At 39.4% G+C, this 20749-nt stretch overlaps 1 protein-coding gene across 6 annotated transcripts in view; it reads left to right on the plus strand.

Annotated features, from left to right (window-relative positions):
• cd247 (CD247 molecule) overlaps positions 1 to 20749 on the plus strand; it is a 151317-nt gene that overhangs the window by 107222 nt on the left and 23346 nt on the right. For 5 of the 6 annotated variants that reach the window (XM_072585320.1, XM_072585314.1, XM_072585319.1 and 2 more), the window contains exons 2-3: positions 17785 to 17888; positions 18776 to 18844. In XM_072585320.1, coding sequence (XP_072441421.1) covers positions 17796 to 17888; positions 18776 to 18844 — 162 coding nt within the window. In that variant the 5' untranslated portion in view covers positions 17785 to 17795. Of the gene's footprint in view, positions 1 to 5516; positions 5630 to 17784; positions 17889 to 18775; positions 18845 to 20749 lie in introns of all 6 variants that reach the window. The other variant, XM_072585316.1, reaches the window with a different exon arrangement.

Genomic DNA, 20749 nt, shown 5'->3' on the forward strand with positions numbered 1-20749 from the left:
ACTGAAAACATACTGCAAACAGCGAGCAATGCAGTATGCCACAAGGAAGATGAAGTTCACACAGTTTCAAAGCATTTTGTGATAAAATTGAGTGAAATTCAGATGGAATAGGTGGTTATAGATATTGGAACTAGAATGTTGATAAGGTGACTTTCTGATTCTGTTAAAATGTGGATTGAAGCAAGGTAGAACTGAAAAGTATCTACCGTTATCTATTGTTAACAACTCTTTAAGAACTGATTTTGTTCTAAAAAAAAAGTTAAATTCAGGTCAAATAATTAAAAGATTAGGCTGGAAACTAAATTAGACTTGGAGGAAATATTAGCAACAGGATGGGAGTTGACAAGATGCATGATTAAGAAAGTGGTTGATGACTGCAGTTTTCACATAATCCACATTCATGCCCAAGTTAAGGGACACCAGTAACATTACAATTAACATGGGACCAGGATGAGGAATTGAAGTGTCTCCAACTGAATGGGACCAGAACTAAGGGACTAAGGTTAGGGAGAGAGGGGAGGTTGGGCCATTATAGACAGTGTGTCTGGCTGAATGGGAAGGGAAGGATGGATTGTCAAAGTGAGGGAAGTGGCTACACAGTTGGAAGAAATCCAAAAGCATTTTAACCTTGATACTGGAGTTGAATTGGAGGAGTACAATGGAGGGTTAGGGATATGAGAAGGTGGTAAGTCTTCAATTTAAAGTGGAAAAGTATAGGCTAAGGAATTTGAGAAGGTAGTAAGTCTTCAGTTTGCCCATGCCCTTGAAAAATGGCCGTGGTGTAGAGTAGGATATAGCAGAAGATTTTTGGAGATAAGTCCTTTCTAAAGCAGTTAGGATCTTCATGGTAACCTCAGCAAATGTGGGAAGGACTCCCCTTTGTAACCTCGTCCCTCTGCTGATATGTGGTGACTCTCAGGTTAAACCAATCTCTCTTGAATCAGAGATCAACCCTACGGTCCACTCGGACTATGACTGGGCTGACTGTCACACAAAGAGCTACTCAAAGAACTTCCCGGTAATACATACTGAAACCAATATTTCAGGGGAGGATCCAAAAGCATTCTGGCAGATAATGAAGAAATTTACCACAGAAACAGCTCAAGAAAAACCAAGGAACTGTGAATTTTCAATAATTGTACATTAGTTAAGTCTGAATGCAGCCAACAAAGCAACCAATCAACATCAAACTTGGGTTAAAAAGTTACAGTTAATACCAACCAAAAGAAACTAAACTATATTTTCTTTTAACTCTTTTTATGTGTGTGTGTGTGAATTTAAACACCATATACTTGATGTTTTATTATTTTCCTTGAGTTTAACAGCTAAATTTGTTCTGTCTTGTGACTGAAGAAACTGTTGTTCATTGGCTTCTAATGGTTTCCAGAAAATAAATAGTTCACAAAGAAAACCAAAGAACTGTGGTGGGAAAGTTCAGCAGGTCAGGCCGCATCTGTGGAGAGAAAGCACAATTAACGTTTTGGGTCCAGTGACCTTTCTTCAGAACCCAGTTAGTTGGAGAGAGATATATTGTCTTCTAAAAAACAGCCTTTGTCGTGCCCAATGGAAGAAATTGAACAAAAGGGAGCCAATTAACCCCTTCTCATCTGGTCATGGTACTTTCCAGACATGGTAACTGCTGAATTCTAAAATGGCAAATGGAGCAATGCTGTTCAAGAAAGGATAGACAGAGAAACCTGAGAACTGCAGGCCACTTAGCCTGATATCTATTATTGAGAAAATGCTGGATTCTTGTTGGTAAGGAAGTCTTACTAATACACTTAAAAATATCAGACAAAACCAACATGGTTTTATAAAGTGACTATCACCCTCTGCTTCCTGCCACTCTGTCAATTCTGGATTCAATATGCCACATTTCCTTGGATCTCATTGGCTCCTACCTTCACTATCAGACTCCCATTCAGATTTTATCGAAAGTTCTGCTGAAGTCAAATTAGATTACATCGAAAGTATTAACCTCATCTGTATGCCATTTATTTTATTTGTTACCTCTTCGAAGAACACAAATCAAGTTGATCAGACAAAACCTCCCCTTAACAAAACCCTGCTGACTGTTCTTGATTAATCCTTGTGTCTCCATGTGCAGATTAATTTTGTCCCTTTGAATTGTTTCCATTGTTTCCCCACCACCAAAATTAGACTGACTGGCCTATAGTTTCATGATTTATCCCTTGCTCCTTGCTAGAATAATTGCACTATATAGTGTTTTTTGAGGATGGTATTAGTAGATGTAATACATTTGGATAGCTAAAAAGTCACTTGATAAGATGTCACACAGAAAGGCAATACGCAAGACAAGGCTGCTAGAGTTTGGGCGATAAATTAGCTTTACAGAGAGGATTGGTTAATAGTCAAAAACAGAAGGAAGGGATAAATGAGGCCTTCAAGTTGGCAGGCTGTAACAAGTGGATCAATGCTGGGGACTCAGTTATTCACATTCCATATTTATAACCTAGGCAAAGAGGCCAAGGTGATGTACCCAAGTTTGTTGATGATACAAAGTGAAGTGAGAATGCAAGCTGTGAGCAGGCCACAAAGAGTGAGAGAGAGGACATGAGGTGAATGAACAGCAAGGTGACAAAGGGAAAAGCTGTTGGAGTCTGAGTAAATTGGCTCCATATTCTGTGGAGTTTAGAAGAACAAGAAGTGATGTCATTGGAACATAGAAGATCCTGAAGAGCTTTACAGGGTTACCCTTGCTGGGAAATCTAGAACCTGGGGGTACAATCTCGGGTTTAGTGAGTTATTTAGTTCAAAAGCATTAAATGCTGGCATTATTAATATTACCCATGTCTATGAAAGACTAAATGAAAAGTAATTAAAGAAGATAGAGACTTTTGATCTCTCAATAAATTGAGCGATATGAGGAACAGGCTGGAAAATGCAGCTGAAAGAAACAATCAACATGATCGTATTGAATGGTGGATAGTGTTGAGAGGCCACTAGGATTACTACAGTTTCTGATGTTCTTATATTCAATCTAGCTCTCGTTTGACTTGCGTTACATCAGCATTATCTGCAATGTCATTTCTCAGATGGATTTTTTTTCAAAGCCACTAAATTTCTTAATATAATTGGCAGTTCTCATTATTTTACAATTCTGTATATACTATTTTGCAGGAAGATATTTTCAGAGGCAGTCTTCTTTCTGGATGTTAATCTTTTTAAATGGTGAGGGTCTCCATTTAGACAGTAGCTGGGATCATGCAAATGTTTTAAGGTTGAGTCATGTACAATCACATCATAGTCCTATGAATCTTCCATTACAACAAGCTTCAGGGAGGACTAACAGTGAAGATTTGAATAGTTGTATTTGCCATATCCTAAGTCTCTTGGTCAACATTTGCAACAGTAAGGCTGCAAAATGACTTAGATTGAGTTCTGAAGATTGAAGGTTACAGAATTTTTAGAAAGGACATGAAGCTCGGAAAAAGTGGAAAGCTGACTCTGTTAATTAATGATAACATTGGCACAATAGCCAGGGATAACCTAAATCCAGGAAACTGCGATTTGGGAATGGTTTGGCTACAACCACAGCAATATTGTTGATTCTTAATTACCCTTGGGGTAATTAAGGATAGGAATAAATGAAAGGCAAGGCAACAATGCCCACATTCCATGAGCAGTTTACTAAAGAAAAACATAACGTGGGAAAATGTGAAACCATCCATTTTGAGAGGAGTAATAAAATATGTTACCTAGATGGTGAAAGATTGTAAAGCTCTGACATGCAGAGGCATCTAGTGTGCTTATAGATGAGTTGCAAGCGCAAGTATACTAACAGGGCAAGTAATTGGGAAAGCCATTAGAATGTTCTCAAACATTGCAAACTGAATTGAATAGAAAAGTAGGCGATTATTCAGGTATACAGGTGAGACCATATCTGAAGTTTAGTGTGCAGTATTGGTCACCTAGTTAAGGCAGGATTTAACTGCATTTGAATTAGTTGAAACAATAGAAAAGGACAATATAGGTATTGACATCAGCCTGGAGGACTGAGATATTAGAAAATAATAAATTAAAAAAGACACAAAGATAGAGAGAAAATACTAACAGGATTAGCACCCTTTAAAGTGATGAAATCCTCAGGTGAGATATATCCTAGGCTGTTGAGGCAAGAGATGTCAGGGACCCTTGCAGTAGTTTTCAAATCATCCCTAGTCACAGGTGAGGTGGTAGAGGAGTGGTGGACTGCTAATATTGGCCCATTAATAAAATCAAGGAGGGGATAGACCAGGAACTTACAAGACATTCAATCTGACCTTGGTAGTGGGGAAGTAATTAGAACTAATTCTGACAGATGATATCTGCAGTTGAAAAGATGAGGATTAATCAAGGATAGTCAGCATGGATAGTTATGAGGAGATTGTGTTTGGAAAATTTGTTCAAATTTTTTGAGGTGGTAGGTGGGAGCGTTGAAAGGATAATGTATTTTATGTGATCCTCATGGGCCTTAGCAAAGCTTTTGATAAAGTTTCTCATGGCAGACCAGTCAAGAAATAAGAGCCCATAGGATCCAAGACAAACTGTCATGCTGGATGCAAAATTGGTTGAGAGGCAGGAAGCAGACAGTAATGAGAAAAAATGTTTCTGTGCCTGGAAGTCTGTTAATAGTGGGGTTCTGCAGAGCTCAGTGCTAGACCCTAGCTCTTTGTGGTGTATTTTAATGGTCTGGACTTAAATATAGGGAGGATGATCAAGACATTCAGACAGCAACTAAGGGGACCTCTTAGAGGTGTATCAGACTGAGGGTTATAGACAGGGTGATCAGGGAGGCATTTTTTCAATTAATGGAGAGGTAAATAACCAATATGGCATAGCAAGTACTGTATAAGGCTAAGAGGAGAATGTTTTTTCACTGAGGGAGTGAAATTCACTTTTTGAAAGAGATGTTGAATTATGATCTCTGATAACATTTAAGCAGTATTTATGTGTTCACTTGTCATAGTTTCCAGGGTTATGAGCCAAGAACTGGAAAATGACATTAGTGTAGTCAGATCTTTGCCTGATGTAGATATAATGGGCTGAATGGCCTCCTTCTGTGTCTATCAGTCAAAATTTTACCAGACCAGGACGTGGAATGGATAGGATGAGCTTGTATCCGTTGGAGCATTAAACAGAAGCAGTGACACTACTGAATCATGTAAGATCCTGAGGTATTGTGATGGGGTGGCTTTGGAGAGGATGTTTCCTCTTTGAGAGAATCTTGAATTAGGGCTTACTGTTTTAAAATGAGGACTCATTTATTTGAATCAGACACTACTCTTTGGAACTCAAAATACAATGGGAGCAGAATCTTTCAATTCTTTTCGCAGTTATGGATAAATTCTTGGGAAAACCAAGAGTGATGGGTTATCAGGTTTAGATAGGAATGGGGATTTGAGGTAAATAGCAGCCATGACTTTATTAAATAGCAAAGAGAGCAGTGAATGATCTACTTCAGTATGTTTGGATGTAATGAAGTGTGAACATTAAATATCTTTTTACTTCATCAGTTCTTGAACTGGGACATTATTACAAATAGAATCCACCAATCTACTTAGAACTTCACTTCCATGGTCTGTTGGACACCCAATTTCAACTGATTGTCATATTTCTGCTGTTTTTGGTAAGTAATGCAGATTATGTTGTGTGGATTCAATTGAAAACCTGACACAGGTTTATGTAACAGTTTAGACTACAACATCAGGGCAGCACAGTGGCTCAGTAGTTAGCACTGTTGCCTCACAACGCCAGGGACCCGGGTTTGATTCCCACCTCAGGCGGTTGTCTGTGTGGAGTTTGCACAGTCGCCTGTGTCTATGTGGGTTTACTTCGGGTGCTCTGGTTTCCTCCCACATTCCAAAAGATGTGCAGGCCAGATGAATTGGCCTTGCTAAATTGCCTATAGTGTTAGGCACACTTGTCAGGGGTAAGTGTAGGGAAATTAATCTGGGTGGTTACTCTTTGGAGGGTCAGTGTGGACTTGTTGGGCTGAAGGGCCTGTTTCCACGCTGTAGGTAATCTAATCTTGCCACGACTGATAACTTACGCATCCACCTAGCATTCTTCTGCTGCACTGCATATAGCAGGTAGTTTCAACCTGATCCCTGGCTCATTAGCATATTTAACTCTTAAAGTAACACACTTTGTAAAACCAATAACATACATTGACCATTCTCAAAAATGGAGTGGTAAAATCCACACATTAGGATCCATTCTTCCTGCAAAAGAATAGCAGAGTGAAATTCCTATGTGACACCCCAATGGTTATTATCATGTCGCTTTTTGGCCTACTCCCTCCTAGAACAGAAACTCCCCAGCTCATTCAATCATCCTTGATGGTTAACTGGTTCCTTTCTTAAGAAATTGTATTTCAGTTAGTTAATTATAACCACCCTATCTTTGAAGTAGTTTTTCTAATCTCTCTATGCAACTGAAGACTCAAATACGTTAGGAATAGAATTATAACAGTGTAGCCCTGTATTCCTGAACCATACCACCTTCAAGCAAAACTCAGCATGGGGATCATTGACTCATTGATTTTGCCCTGTACTTTGTAAAAACAGAAGGTAGATTGAATAGGGCAGATACATTCCACTACTACCAATTTCAAGAAGTGTGTTATCTGAACAAAATCTTTGTTACCAATTTGGCAGACACATATTTTGGTGCAAAATTATTTAAGTGCCTGATAATTCAATCTCGAAAACATTTTCCTTATGTACTTCAAAAGCAACTAAATTGACAGGGTATAAATTATTCAAAACCTGAAGGAGTCACCATTTTAAAAGATTCTTGAGCGGAATTCAAGATCGAAGGCGATTTTAACAAAATAAATTCGGTGGTCCTCCTTTGAATTATATGCATGTAAGAATCGGAATGGAAGATTTATTTGGGCCATTAATGTCACTTTTCATTTTGGATACTTTAAAGAAAGCCATCCAAATCCCATACATTTAAATTGGATGACAACAATTTTGATCTTCCCTCTCAGGAAAGTAGGGTTTACCTTTAATTCTTCAAACCAGTGCTTCCTATGGGACTCATCTCCTGAAACAAACACTCATCTTCTCAAACCAAGAATTCTGCCTCCCAAGAGTTAATAGTGGTGCTCAGTCACAATTGAAGTCATCCAAGTGAGCTGCAGAATATTCCCCAACTCCAGGAAAGTTAAGGATTATGTGAAGAGCTTCCCAAATTTCTATTCAAAGAGAACAAAACCCTAAAGTAAAATGATGCTCCAAGTACTGGCCTCTGGTCCAACAATCAGATCCTGTTCAGCTGCAAGATCTAGCTTTGCATCATGGAGCAAAGGATTAATGCATCTCAATACATTCCACCCTCAAACAATGAACAAAGGAATACAGCTCGTTTATATGTGAACTTCAGATGGGTGGATTCATGTACACCAATGTGTCGCACTGTGAAGTCGAATACTGGCACTGATTCCCAGCAGACCTCACACCAAGCCACTAGATTTAACTTTCCTTGAATACAAATGCCATCCCCTATCTCTTACATTGGTTTTTCCCAAACCCCCAACCCCATGTGTCCCCATTTTAATGTTTGAAACTTTGTGATCCTTCAGTGAGAACCTAGAGAATGGGTTGGGGGGGGGGGTGCAGGGCCAGTGACTGGGTTATGACAGCTGTCTTGGAATTCTGCATCAGCTATTCTGTCCAAGTGCTTAGGACTCCAATATTTCAGATTATCACCCCATTTGGGGTTCCAACCCCCCACTTTGGGAAACATTGTTTTACCCATTCTTTCTCTTCTTTGCAACCTCACTGTTTGGGAATCAAGACTCTTCAGAGATTGTCACACTCTACCCCAATTATTGATAGCACCCCAAAACTGCAGAACTTCACATTTTCCTGAGCCCCTTCATCCTATAGTGTTGGTTTTCTGAAATCATTAAAAGTTAAATATGTATTTCCAATTGTACTATGCAAAACACTGTAAGCTATTTAAACATAATGATAAGTAGCACAATAAACCCAAGATAACCCATTTTAGATATTACTTGAAATATAAATGTTAGCTAAAGCAAGAAAATCTTCCTTCCTCAACAGACATTTAGGATGCTTTACAATCAGCTGAGGTGAAAATCATTATCTCAGTTTAACATCTCATCTGAAAGACCCTCTCTGGTAGCATAACGTTCTCTCAGTATTTTGCTGAGGTGATTGCCTTAATTATGTTCAATGAATTCCTAATATTTATACTGCTCCATTTTACTTCAGAATTACAATGTTTCCTAGAATTATTCAATTTATTGGAAGAAGATTAACGCCTCACTCTATCATTGAGAGCTATAAATGAGAAGGTAAATGTTTATGAATGGATAATTTGGGAAATTATTTTAGGAAAAGGACAACTACTACAATGATAATGGAAAAATCATGCAAACATGAATTTTTGGGGTATGTAAATTGACAGGATGGCTGATAAGAAAGAAGGGAGTGTGTATACATGCTGAATTTTTGGCTGCTATCCAAATGGACAAATGAAAATTGAGGTAAATAGATACAAATAATGCCATAGAATATACCAAGCAAGTTCTCTCACGCTGTAATAAACTGGAGCCACTTCCATTGATAACTAGACTTACCACTATCTTCCTGGAGTCGAAACAATGGAAAAATCACGGAAAAACATTTCCATCAATGGAAAAAGATGAGTTGATTTGGAAGAGTCAGCATGAATTTCTAAAAGGAAAATCATGTTTGACAAACTTTCTGAAGCTTTTTGAAGAAGTAACAGAAAACGTCGATGAGGGTATCTTTGTTGACATTTTACACATGAATTTTTAGAAGGCATTTGACACACAACAGACTTATGAGAATAGAGCTAGGTCATGGAATAAAAGGGACAATTGTAACCGGCATACAAATTTAACTGAAGGATAGGACACAGAAAGAATTGGTCAATGGAGTTCGTCTAGGCTGGAGGAAGATTGGAGTGGAATTCTCCAGGGGTCAATATTGGTACTCTTGCTTTTCCTGATATATAGTAATAATCAGGACATTTGTTTGCAGGGGACAATTTCAAAGTTTGTAGAAGACACTAAACCTGGGAGAATTGTAAACTGTTAGCAGGACAATGTGGAGCTTCAAAATACATTAAAGAGTACAATGGTATTTTGATCAAATGGACCAATTGGCCGAGGAGTGCCAGACAGACTTTAGTTTAAATAAATGTGAGATGTTGCATTTTGGAAAGGCAAAGCAGGGCAGGATTTATATACTTAAGGGTAAGGTTCTAGGGAGGGTTGCTGAACAAAGACACTTTGGGATGCAGGTGTATGGTTCCTTGAACGTGGGGTCCCAGGTAGTCAAGGTGGTGAAGAAGGCATTTGCCTTCACTGGTCAGTGCATTGAGTGTATGAGTTGGGAAGTCATGAAGCAAATGTACAGGACATTACTGTGACCACTTTTAAAATACTGCGTTCAATTCTGGTCTCCCTGCTATAGGAAAGATTTTGTTAAACTTGAAAGGTTTCAGAAAAAAAGATTTATAATGATCCTGCCTGTATTGGAGGGTTTGACCTATAGGGAAGGCTGGATAGTTTGGGGCCTTCTTTCTTGGAGTATAGGAAGCTGAGAGGTGATAAAATCATGAGGGGCATGGGTAGGGTGAATAGCAATGTCTTTTTCCCAAGAAAAGGGTGGTTCAAAATGAGAGGGCATAGGTTTAAGGTGAGAGGGGAAGATTTAAAAGGGATCTAAGGGCAAGTGTTTCATGCAGATGGTGGTGCGTGTATGCAGTGAGCTGCCAGAGGAAGTGATGGAAGTGGGTACAATTACAACATTTAAAAGGTATCTAGACCCAGGCATGAATAGGAAGGATTTAGAGGGATATGGGCCAAGTGCTGGCAAATGCTGACTAGATCAGTTTACGATATCTCATCGGCATGGACAAGTTGGACCGAATGTTCTGACTCCATGCTTTAAATTTCTATACCTCTGTAAGTTATTGGAGTAAGTGGAGAGGTAGAGAGAGGACAGCAGCTGAGGCTCAGTGCAGTGATGTGTGAGGTGATGCACTTTGGCAAGAAAAACATTAAAAAACAATATAAAAATCTAAAGAGGATGCAGGAGCAGAGGGGCCTGGGTCTATAATTGCACAGATCAGTGAAGGTAGCAGGGCAGGTGAAGAGCAGTGGATAAAACATACAGTGTTGGGGGCTTTATTAATAACAGCATAGATTATAAGAGTAGGGAGATGATGTTGAACAAGATACTCGTTAGACCTCAGCTGGAATGTTGTGGACAGTTGTCAGGGCTGGAATATGGTAAAGATTGAATACATTGGAGAGAGTGAGGAAGTTATTTACAATAATGGTTCCAGGAATCAGAAACTTCAGTTATGAGGATGAATTGAAGAAGTTCAGATTGTTCTCTTTAGTGAGAAGAAAGCTGAGGGGAGATTTGATAAAGACTTTCCAAATCATGGGGAGTCTAAATAGAGCAGATAGGGAGAAAATGTCCCTGTTCATAAATATATACCCTCAAATTCCTTTTTTTCTTTTAAAGTGATATGTGAATGAAACAAGCGTGTTGAGGAAAAAGCTTTTTCACACAACGTATAGTTAGGGTATAGAATGCACTGCCTGGAAGTGTCATGGAGACAGGTTCAATGGAGACATTCAAAAGAGCATTGGATGATTATTGGGATGGAAATGACATACAAGGAAATGGGGAAAAGGCAGGGGATTGGCACTGGGTAATAGAACTGGTGTAGGCACGATGGGCCAAATCTTCCTGCACCATAATCATTCTGTGATTCTGTAATAGAGATGAGCAGAATGAAAATAGTTTAAGTTGGGTGCAGTACCCCATTGGTCTTGGTGGCAGTGAAATTAGGATAATCAAGATTGATGCCGAGAAATGACTGAAGGACCTGTTGCCTCACTTTTCTAATACCTTTGACGCCACCTTGTCAAAAACTAAAGTGGGATTCAAACCATCGATTTTGATCTTTTTTGCCATAACTATTCCAATGTCTTCAGCCTTGACCAGGATAAAAGAAAAACAACATTGAGATGTTGAGTAGTATGTTCAATTATGACTGAGCAACAACAGTTTGAGAAAATTAGGATTATAATTAGCAATAACTATAATCAGTGAAAACTGTGTGTGATAGAACACAAAAAAATCAACTGTTTTGGGAAGATGGTAAACTGGTGGAAGGCTTGTTTCACTGAACTGTAAAGGGGTCCAATGCTGGTGGATTACAAGCAAAGATTTGCTGATGAAATAGTAAAGGAACTTTGAGAGACCTTCAAAGAGCTGACCACTTGTGGTCAAGTTAGATACAGTCCTATGAGGAGTTAAGGCAAGACATTGAAAGCTGGAACTCCTTGGACAATTAAGAAATTAAAATGAAACAAGAAAATAATGCTTGTGATAAATATCTAATGCATAATAAAATAGCAAATCAAGAAGAATACAGGAAGTATAGATTTGTAGGGAGAATGAAAGGAAAAGAAAGACAAGTTACAGAACTTTCATGACCAAAGTGTTTTACAACCACCATTGTAATGCAGGAACCGATTTATGCACTGCATGCTTCCACAAACAGCAACGCGGTAATGATCAAGTTTGCTGTTTTTCTGATGTGCCTTGAGGAATAAATATTAGCTAAGTCTAACTTCCTTGCTCCTCCTCAAACTGACATCTTCTGCTGTTGGGGCTGCTGCAGGATAAGGGCAAGTTTAATTCCATCTGTGCTCGTTGTGTAATTTGGACGGTTACCTAGTACTGGTTCACATGTTGTACGTTGACTCAGCATCATGGCTACTTTGTGACATCTTTATTCTCCTAACCCTTTCCTGAGCTGCCTTCTCTCCCTGGAAAGGCAGCAACAGCTCCCCAGCTGGCTGCCATTTGTATTTCACATTTGGAGAAATTGTTTGCACTGGCAGGAAGGCTGGTAACCAAAGGTCACAAACTTAAGGCGATTGCCACAAGAACCAGAGGGAAGATTGTAAAGATTTTTTAATAGTTAAATTACTATGCAAAGGGGAGGAATTTGCAGGGGTACAGAGAAAGCACAGACAAATGGGCTCAATTGTACAGCAGTTCCAAAGGTACAATGAACCAAAAGACCCCTTTCTGGGCAGTATGATTTGGAGTATAAACAGGAGCAGATGAAAGCTATGTCTAACATCATCTATGTGTTGAAGAAAACAATATCTGTTAAACATATTGACGCTGTATTACTAGGCATTTTACCGGACAGGTTTACATAAAGGACCACAAATTAGAAAGACTAACAGTGATCAGCCAGAGACATAACACTTGTGTTTTGTAAAGGATGTGGTCGGTTGAGTCTGAAAAATAAATCCATTGTTCAGATTTCCGGAACAGCTTTAACAGCATTTGTTCTCTGTTCATACAACCACTTGATATGTGTCTTTCTGCAATGTCAGTTACCCTATATTTACAGTGTATTTATTCAAAATGAATACATATCACAGTTCTATATACAATAAATAGCTGACAGTTTTTCACACCTTATTTAATTGAGGGATTTCAATGATATAATCTGTGGGAGAGAAGCTCAATCCTATTCCAACATTAACTGGGTTACAGTTTTGGAACTTCAGCCTTTGCTTTAATAAGGTGGTTCTGCTGAAGGGAAATGTGCTCAAACATTCATCTGGAAGAAGGCTGATGGGCAGGTTGGCTCAATTAAAGTAAAAACAATGTTCTGAGAGAAGAGACGGGAGCTAGCAGTACAATGTTACCCTACAACGTTACATAAACATCAGTCAGCAAATTCAGCACTTCCATATACATTTGAAGCTAATTTAAATCTGTTTCTTTCAAGTAGAAACATAGGAAATATTAATTGGGGTACATTTGATGAAAACCGGCAGTAAATATCTGTCCAGGCATATAATGTTCTCAAGTTTCGTCAAACAGAAATAAGGCTAGAGTGTCTCTGAGCAACTTCCCTTAGAATATGTCCCAAAATATTAATGCATCTAATATCTATCGTCTTATCAAAATCTGCCTATCCTTCTCCTGATGCCTTTGTACATTCAGTTTGGTCCTTTCATACCTTTTCCCAGCTGATGCTACAGTAGATTTCTGAATTCCTGGTTTGAGGAAGGGAAAATTGGGCAATATTCATCGTAATATTTGGTGATTCCAGCTGGAATTCAAATGTGTGGGCACACTTCTTCTTCTCACACTGCACTTCTTGTGAGTTTTACTTGCTCTAAATCAGTAATGCATCGGCAGTTGAATAGTCACCACTGAGGTTTACATGTGAATAGTGATTATTTCATGACAGACAGGAGGATGACTGCTCGGAGTCGCCATCTGTTAAGAGAGGAGAAGAAAGATTAGTTGTAGAATAAGAAGATTTCAAGTGAGCACCCTAATTGCAATCGTCAGAAGTGGGTACTGCAGATGCTGGAGATTAAAGTCAAGATTAGAATGGTGCTGGAAAAGCACAGAAGATCAGGCTCCGAGGAGCAGGAAAATTCCTGATGAAGAGCTTTTGCCTGAAATGTCGATTTTTCCTGCTCCTCGGATGCTGCCGGAACTGCTGTGCTTTTCCAGCACCACTCTAATTGTAAAGCTTGTCGACCACTGCTTCTTAATCAGGTTGCTAATAAAGCACATGACAGACAGTGTGGTCACAGGCTGGAAGGTTCGGAATTAACAATCTAAAAATAAATTGAATTTGAATAATGCCGATACTGCAGCGGTCTTTATCATTTGGCTTTAGCTCACAATGAACCTCTGCTGTCAGTGGACACCCACATGATATTCTAGTTTTAATGTAGACTCCACCACACATTTCCTCCCTTTCTGAGGTTCAAATGACCCACTCACTCCTCTTCAGTGGTTCAGCCCCATGCTGTTCCATCTCTGCTACACTTTTCTGATGACTCAAACTTTCAGTTGGTGTTCCACCTGTTTCTCTAATGGCTCCCATTCACGTCCTTCACATTCCCACAATGCCCAGGCAGCAAAGAGGAGTTAGAAATGGAGCTGGTTGACACGGATTCAGAAATAAATTATACTCCTGTAATCCCAACATAGGCTGGCACGGTGGCTGAGTGGTTAGTACTGCCGCCTCACAGCGTCACCCACGGGATACTGCCTGTATGGAGTTTGCACATTCTCCCTGTGTGTGCATGGTTTCCTCCCACAGTCCAAAGATGTGCAGGTTAGGTAATTTGGCCATGCTAAATTGCCCATAGTGACCAAGAATGTGTAGGTTAAATGGGTTAGCCATGAGAAATGCAAGGATGGGTTTGGGTGGATGTTTTTCAGAGGGTCAGTTTGGACACAATGGACCGAATGGTGTGCTTCCCACTGTAGGGATTCTACTATATCAATTCACGCACAGTGATAACAATACAGCTCTGCAGAGATACTTCAGGATTTGAAAGAGAAGGCAGAAATGAATAACATCTCTGTGGGTTAAGGGTCCAAAGTGAGAAGACAGGATTTGTTGACTTCTCACAGTTCCTTCAATCCCCTGTCTACACGATCTAATCATTGACAGTGGCAGGATGATGGAAGAGCTTCAGGCTTGATTTTAAATTCAGAACAGAAACTACTTGGAACCGTGGTATTTGAAACTTCAATATGTTTCACAAATACTTCAGTCTGGTAGTGTAACTGTGTCTGTTAGTGAGACAGAGAGAGCACTCTGGTTTCTGTGTGCAAGCCTCTTCAGCTGCCCGTACCCAGGTCTGTGAAAACACACAGCAACTTCAGTCTGAGACTGTTGCTGGGCAACACACTGCACAGATCTTTTGTTTTCAAGTTTGCCCAGCGATTATTAGCCACAAAATCCACATCTTATCTCTTTTGAAAGTTTTATGGACTCTTTTTGGAAAATGACTTCCTTTTCAAATAAACAACAAATAATCAATTATTACCTTTTAACCTCTTGGCTTTCCCCCACTCACCCAAGTAATCTCATGATAAACCCTCTTCAACACAGAAAAGACCAAATAGCTCCATACCCCACTCACTCATTGTCAATAAATATATATGTACAAATCTAGGGGAAGTGACAGCCTAGTAATATTATCACTAGATTGTTAATCCAGGGATGCAGGTAACATTCTGGGGACTCAGGTTCAAATCCTGGGTGGAATTTGAACTTGAATATAATAAAACATCTGGAATTAAATGTCTAATGATGACCACGAATCCATTGTCAATTGTCAGAAAAACCCAACTGGTTCACTCATGTCCTTTAGAGAAGGAAACTGTCATCCTTACTCTGTCTGGTCTACATGTGACTCCAGACCCACAGTAATGTGGTTGACTCCTAACTGCTTTCTGGGCAAATAGGGATGAGCGGTAAATGCTGCCCTAGCCCATAAATGAAGAAAACAAAATATATTGCTGTGAGGATATTGTGTGATCTGGAGGGGAACTTGGTGGTGAATAGTGTTCCGAGATATCTGCTGTTCCTCTCGGTTGTGAAATCATGGTTTAGGAAGTTGTTGTATTGCATCTTGTGGCTGCAATGCTGCCATCAGTAGTGGTTGTAATAAAAGGAGTCAGTGGCTAAGGAAGCAGGCACAGTGTGAATCAAGCAGCCTGCTTTGTCCTGGATGGTATTGAGTTTCCTGAGTGTTATTGGATCTGTACTCCTCCAATGACTGGACAGTATTCCATCCCACTCCTGACAGGTGCCTTGTAGATAGTAGATAGGAGTGGAGTTACTCGCTAAAGGATTCCCAGCCCATGACCTGCTCTTGCAGCCACTGCACTTATATAGCAGGGTCGGTTTCTGTTCATTGGATAGGTTAGGTTTCACTCCTCACTGAAATTGACAGGAGTGACATTTTGATTGGTGGGAAAAGCAGGAATCAGGAGATGCAAGCCACTGGGGATCTAAACAAAAAAAAAACATTCTCATAGTCTAACTCATTGTCTGCCCTCTCAGATGGATGTAGCATATCCCAAATCACTATTCAAGGGGGAGCAGCAAGCTCTTCTCAAAATGTATTTTCTTTCTGCACGTTTGAACTTGATAACGTTCATCATTGAGAAGATCAGCAAACATCTTTATGAACAAACCATGGGCAGAATTTCACATCCACCCCATAGCAAGCTTATTGCCAATAGGCATTTAATTTGGTAGAAGAATGCAGGGTGGCACCTAACTGGGCAGGCCTTCCACAGGAGACAACCCAGGGCTTTTTCCAGCTCTTCACAGCTGGCTGCCAAGAACCTATCATCTCGAGGAAATATTGGCTCATTGCAACAGTAATGTGCAATTTCCACATAGGCACTTTAAATACAAAGTGTTTCACAAAGTTGCTTCAACAGCACCTTTCCAGCCTTTAGCCATGACCATCTTGAAGGGCAAGGGCAGCAGATACATAAGAACAACATCACTTGCAAGTTCCCCTCTAAGCCACTCATGATCCTGATTAGGAAATTTCTTCAGAGTCACTGGAACAAAATCCTGGAATTCTCTTCCGAACAGCCCTTGTGGGTGTACCTGCACCATGTGGAATGTAGTTCTCCTTAATTCTGAAGGACAATTGGTGATGGGCAGTAAATACTAGTCCTGTCAGCAGCCTTCACATCCCAGAAATGATAAAATAATGATGCAATCATGAAAATGAACACCACACCAAAGACGGAAAAATGAAGCAAAGTGATGAAATGTGACATGAGCGCAGAGTGCCTTAGGGATTGAGTTGAAAGAATTGGGGAGGTCATGAGATTTTGAGAGTGTACCTCAGAAGACAGGACCAAGGTGGCTGAACGCATGGCTGCCAATGTTGAGGTGAAGTGGGGAGGAAGCTGTGAGAATATTTGAGCACTTTCAGATTTTCAGCATCGGCAGTTCTTTGTTTTTTGGAGGACATCTGAGGCCCGGGTCTGAAGAATAGAGAATCCAGAGGAAGTAACAGAGTTAGGGATGGGTAAGACCATGAATGGGTTTAAACAGGAAGATGAAACCTTTAAATATGAGGCTTTGGGGAACTGGGGTCTAGTGTCCATGGAGGATAGAATTAATGGGCTAGTGATTCCTGCATAATAGGATACAGGGGCATGAATGTACTGTAAATTTATAGGTAATAGGTGACATGATCTGGAGGTGATTTTAGCATGAACGAAGATTTCAGCAGCAGCTGGACTATTGCAAAGGCAAATGCAGATGAATTACAAAAATCCAAGTACATAAATACAGATTGTTCTGCTATCATGTGCATTTCATTAATGCAAAGTCACTATAATGTGATTGATGAATTGGGGACTGTGTTTCTAAAGCGCGAACTTTCAAAACTATGGTGGCTGTAATGTGATTGTCTTGTCAACACTAATTGCTGTTTCTAAAGCCTGATTTTTCTGTAATGCGGGCTTGCACAAACCGCGACCATCGTGTTATAGAAGAACTACATTAATGTAAAAATAAGCAAGTAATAATGGATTAACTGGTCCATCAGGCCCGACCCACATCATGATGAAGAGCATTTTCAGGTGCAATCCCCTAACAACCTTAACCTTAACTTAATCTATTTTGTATCTTATTACATACATTGTATTCCTCAAAGGTCACCAACACTATGACTGTGACTAACTGATAACTTCTAAATGAAGAATCATCACATTCACTAACTTAGCTTTAAATATTCAAGCAAAATGCACTGTATTGTGATCAATTGCAAGCTTAAGAGAAAATACCTTGGGATATTTATTGAAGGATTCAGAAATAAGTTAATATTAGAAAAGACATTTGCAGCAATGGCTGAGTAGACTTTTTTGTTTGCCATTTTGACAGATGCTGAAGCTATGAACCTGGATGACCCTAAATTGTGTTATATTCTCGATGGAATTCTCTTTGTTTATGGGATTATAGTCACTGGTCTCTACCTTAAGCTGAGGGTAAGTCATTTACTGTTATCTGCTATTGTTGAGCTTCAGAGGAACTAGAAATTAAAGATTAGTTATAAATGAAGAGCAGTACATAGGTCATTTTGTAGCATTAAATGTAATTTTTCTTAACATACAGATAATTAAGTAGCTGAACCTGTACAATCAATCAATATTATTCCAGTGATACATGAACAGTTATAGTGTGTGCCACAGTGTAGACTTTGATGTATCAACATGCTGCAGCATTGAATGATACATTTCAGCATCCATGATTTCCCATTCCAGAAACTTCCTGATTTGCTTAAACAAAGGGGGACATCTTCAATTATTTTGCTAGTGTTAAACATGGTGGCTGTTTGTTTGAAGTGGAACAGTAAACTCCCCCAACCCCAACTCCTCCAATTGTATAGATATTTTAAACAATGTGGATGTGGCTGTAAACACTTGAAGCATTATTGTTTTCATTAGATACATTTTTCATTTTCTGCTTTACTGCAGCTTGACTTAGTGGAGCTGATTTCTTTTTCCCCTGTGGGATCTGTGGCAATTATCAGCATAGAAAACACATTTATTCAGATATTTCAGTGCTTCATCTCTTTTCCAAGCATTAAATTAATAAAGCCGCATATGTTATATTTTTTCCATTGTACACAGCCTTGTGGGGCAGGATATTTTGTGAATGGCCACTCCCTTTTCTTCTGCAACCTTGATCTTATTGCTTTCAGGGTACTCCACTGGTCACATATGAACTGGTTTCTCATTACATAGCAAACAAATTAGTTAGAAGCGTGAAAATGCTGCTGGTTATTTTAATGAGCAATATTAGGGAATAAAAGCAGGATTAATAAATTAAATTTATTTTGTGTAATATGTTCTTTACCATTTTGTTTTCAAAGCTGACCAACGCAAAAGGTAAACATGAGGATATTCCTGCAAACCAACCAAATGTAGAAGACCAGTATCAAGTAAGTAACGGTTTACATTTTCTTGAAATTGGCTACTTTTGTATATCGCTGTTGACAATAACATCCTGATTTGGGTCAGGTTAATAAAGTAGGTAACACAGCAACAATTATTGCAAGTGTAGTTTGCCACCGCTACTGACGGTCATAAGGCCTAAGTATACTGAAATTCACACTTTGCACTGAGGCGGGTGAGTTAACCTGTCGGTTACGAACCACTACTGTAAATTGTACTCACTACTTGAGATATAGCTGTAGGTGAAAGCAGTAAAATACATATTCACATGCATGATTTGTGATAGTTATTGCTGAAAACTAATTGGAAGAAAAGTAACACAAATGTTGACAAATGCATATCCATATTCTTTGAACAAGCTTGAAATGGTTTGGGATTTGTTATTATTTTCTGTTTTCCAATAAAGATTACTTCACCAATTCCCAACCATTGTTGTACAAACCTTTATTGTTTCAAAATGACTGAAGTGTTTTATCAATGAATGACTTGATAAAGCGAAACTGCCTTTTTCCTCCTGTGAGTTGTGTAATTGTTCACCACTATTCACAACTAGATGTTCAATACTGTAGAACCTGCATCTAATATTATGGTTATGGGATCACTTGGGTCTATCTTTCATTTACTGCTCCCGTGGTTTGGCATGCATGTCATTCTATGTTGAAGCTTCATCAGTTTGACAGCTCCTTTGTAGGTATTCTCTTGGCATGCTGTCCTGGTTTGATCCTTTGGCTTGTTGGTGATGCTACAGTCTGTGACTGAATACAAGCTGCTGCTGTAGGTGACCCAAAATGCTTCATAGTTGCCTGGTTTTGAGTTGCAACACCACTTTCAAGTTGACCCCATTTAGCATAAGACGATAAAAGGTATCCTCAATATGAAAACAGGACTGCATTTCCACAAGGAGCAATGATCACTCTTCCTAATATTGTCATGAACTGATATGTATGCAACAGGTGAGGTCGTGATCAAGTATTTTTCCTCTTGTTGGTTCCTTTGCTATCTACCACACAACCAGTATAGCAGTTATGTCCTTTAGGAGTGGGCCAGCTTGTTCAGTATTGGTGCTACTAAGTTACTCTTGGTAATGGACACTGAAGCCACCTACCCAGAGTATAGTCTATGCCCTTGCCGTCCTCAATGTTTCTTCCAAGTGTCATTCAACACAGAGCTATACCAATTCATCAGCTGGGGAGTGAGGAAGTTGTAGGTGGTGATCAGCAGGAGGTTCCCTTTCCAATGTTTGACTTGATATCATACGATGTTATGAGTTCTGAAATCAATGTTGAGGACATCCAGGACATCTCCCCTGTCACAGGATAAACCTGTCCTGCTGTTTGGACAACACATACCCAGGGATGGTAATGTTGTTGCCTAAGGAATATTTCAATAAGGTATAATTTCCTGATTATGACTGTCAGGCTGTTGCTTGACTAATCTGTGGGTCATCTCTTCCAATATTGACACAAGTCCCTAAATGTTAGTAAGGAACACTTTGCCATTGTTATTTCCAGTATCTATATTGACACTGGATTGTCCTTCAGTTTAATTAATTTTAGACTTCATAGAGGTTTATTACAATGGAATGTCTCATCAGACCAATTCAGGATGAATTACTTGTTTAGAGCTGTGACCACCATGGTACATCTTCCCCACACAATAATATTGGAAAACCCCTAGGCAGATCAGAGATGATCAAATGTCATGTGTTTGGAAGGAATTAAGTGCAATCAAGCACAACAACAATCTGCTCACTGACACTCAGCTTGGATTCTGCCAGAACCATGCAGTTTGTAATATATCGCAAAGAGGGACAAAGGAGTTGAACTCCAGAAGGAATGCTAGGGTGACTGCCACAGACAGCAATTAACTGTTGATTGACAAACAGCTAAATC

Source organism: Chiloscyllium punctatum, chromosome 15 (genome assembly GCF_047496795.1).
Source record: "Chiloscyllium punctatum isolate Juve2018m chromosome 15, sChiPun1.3, whole genome shotgun sequence".
Lineage (NCBI taxonomy): Eukaryota > Metazoa > Chordata > Chondrichthyes > Orectolobiformes > Hemiscylliidae > Chiloscyllium > Chiloscyllium punctatum.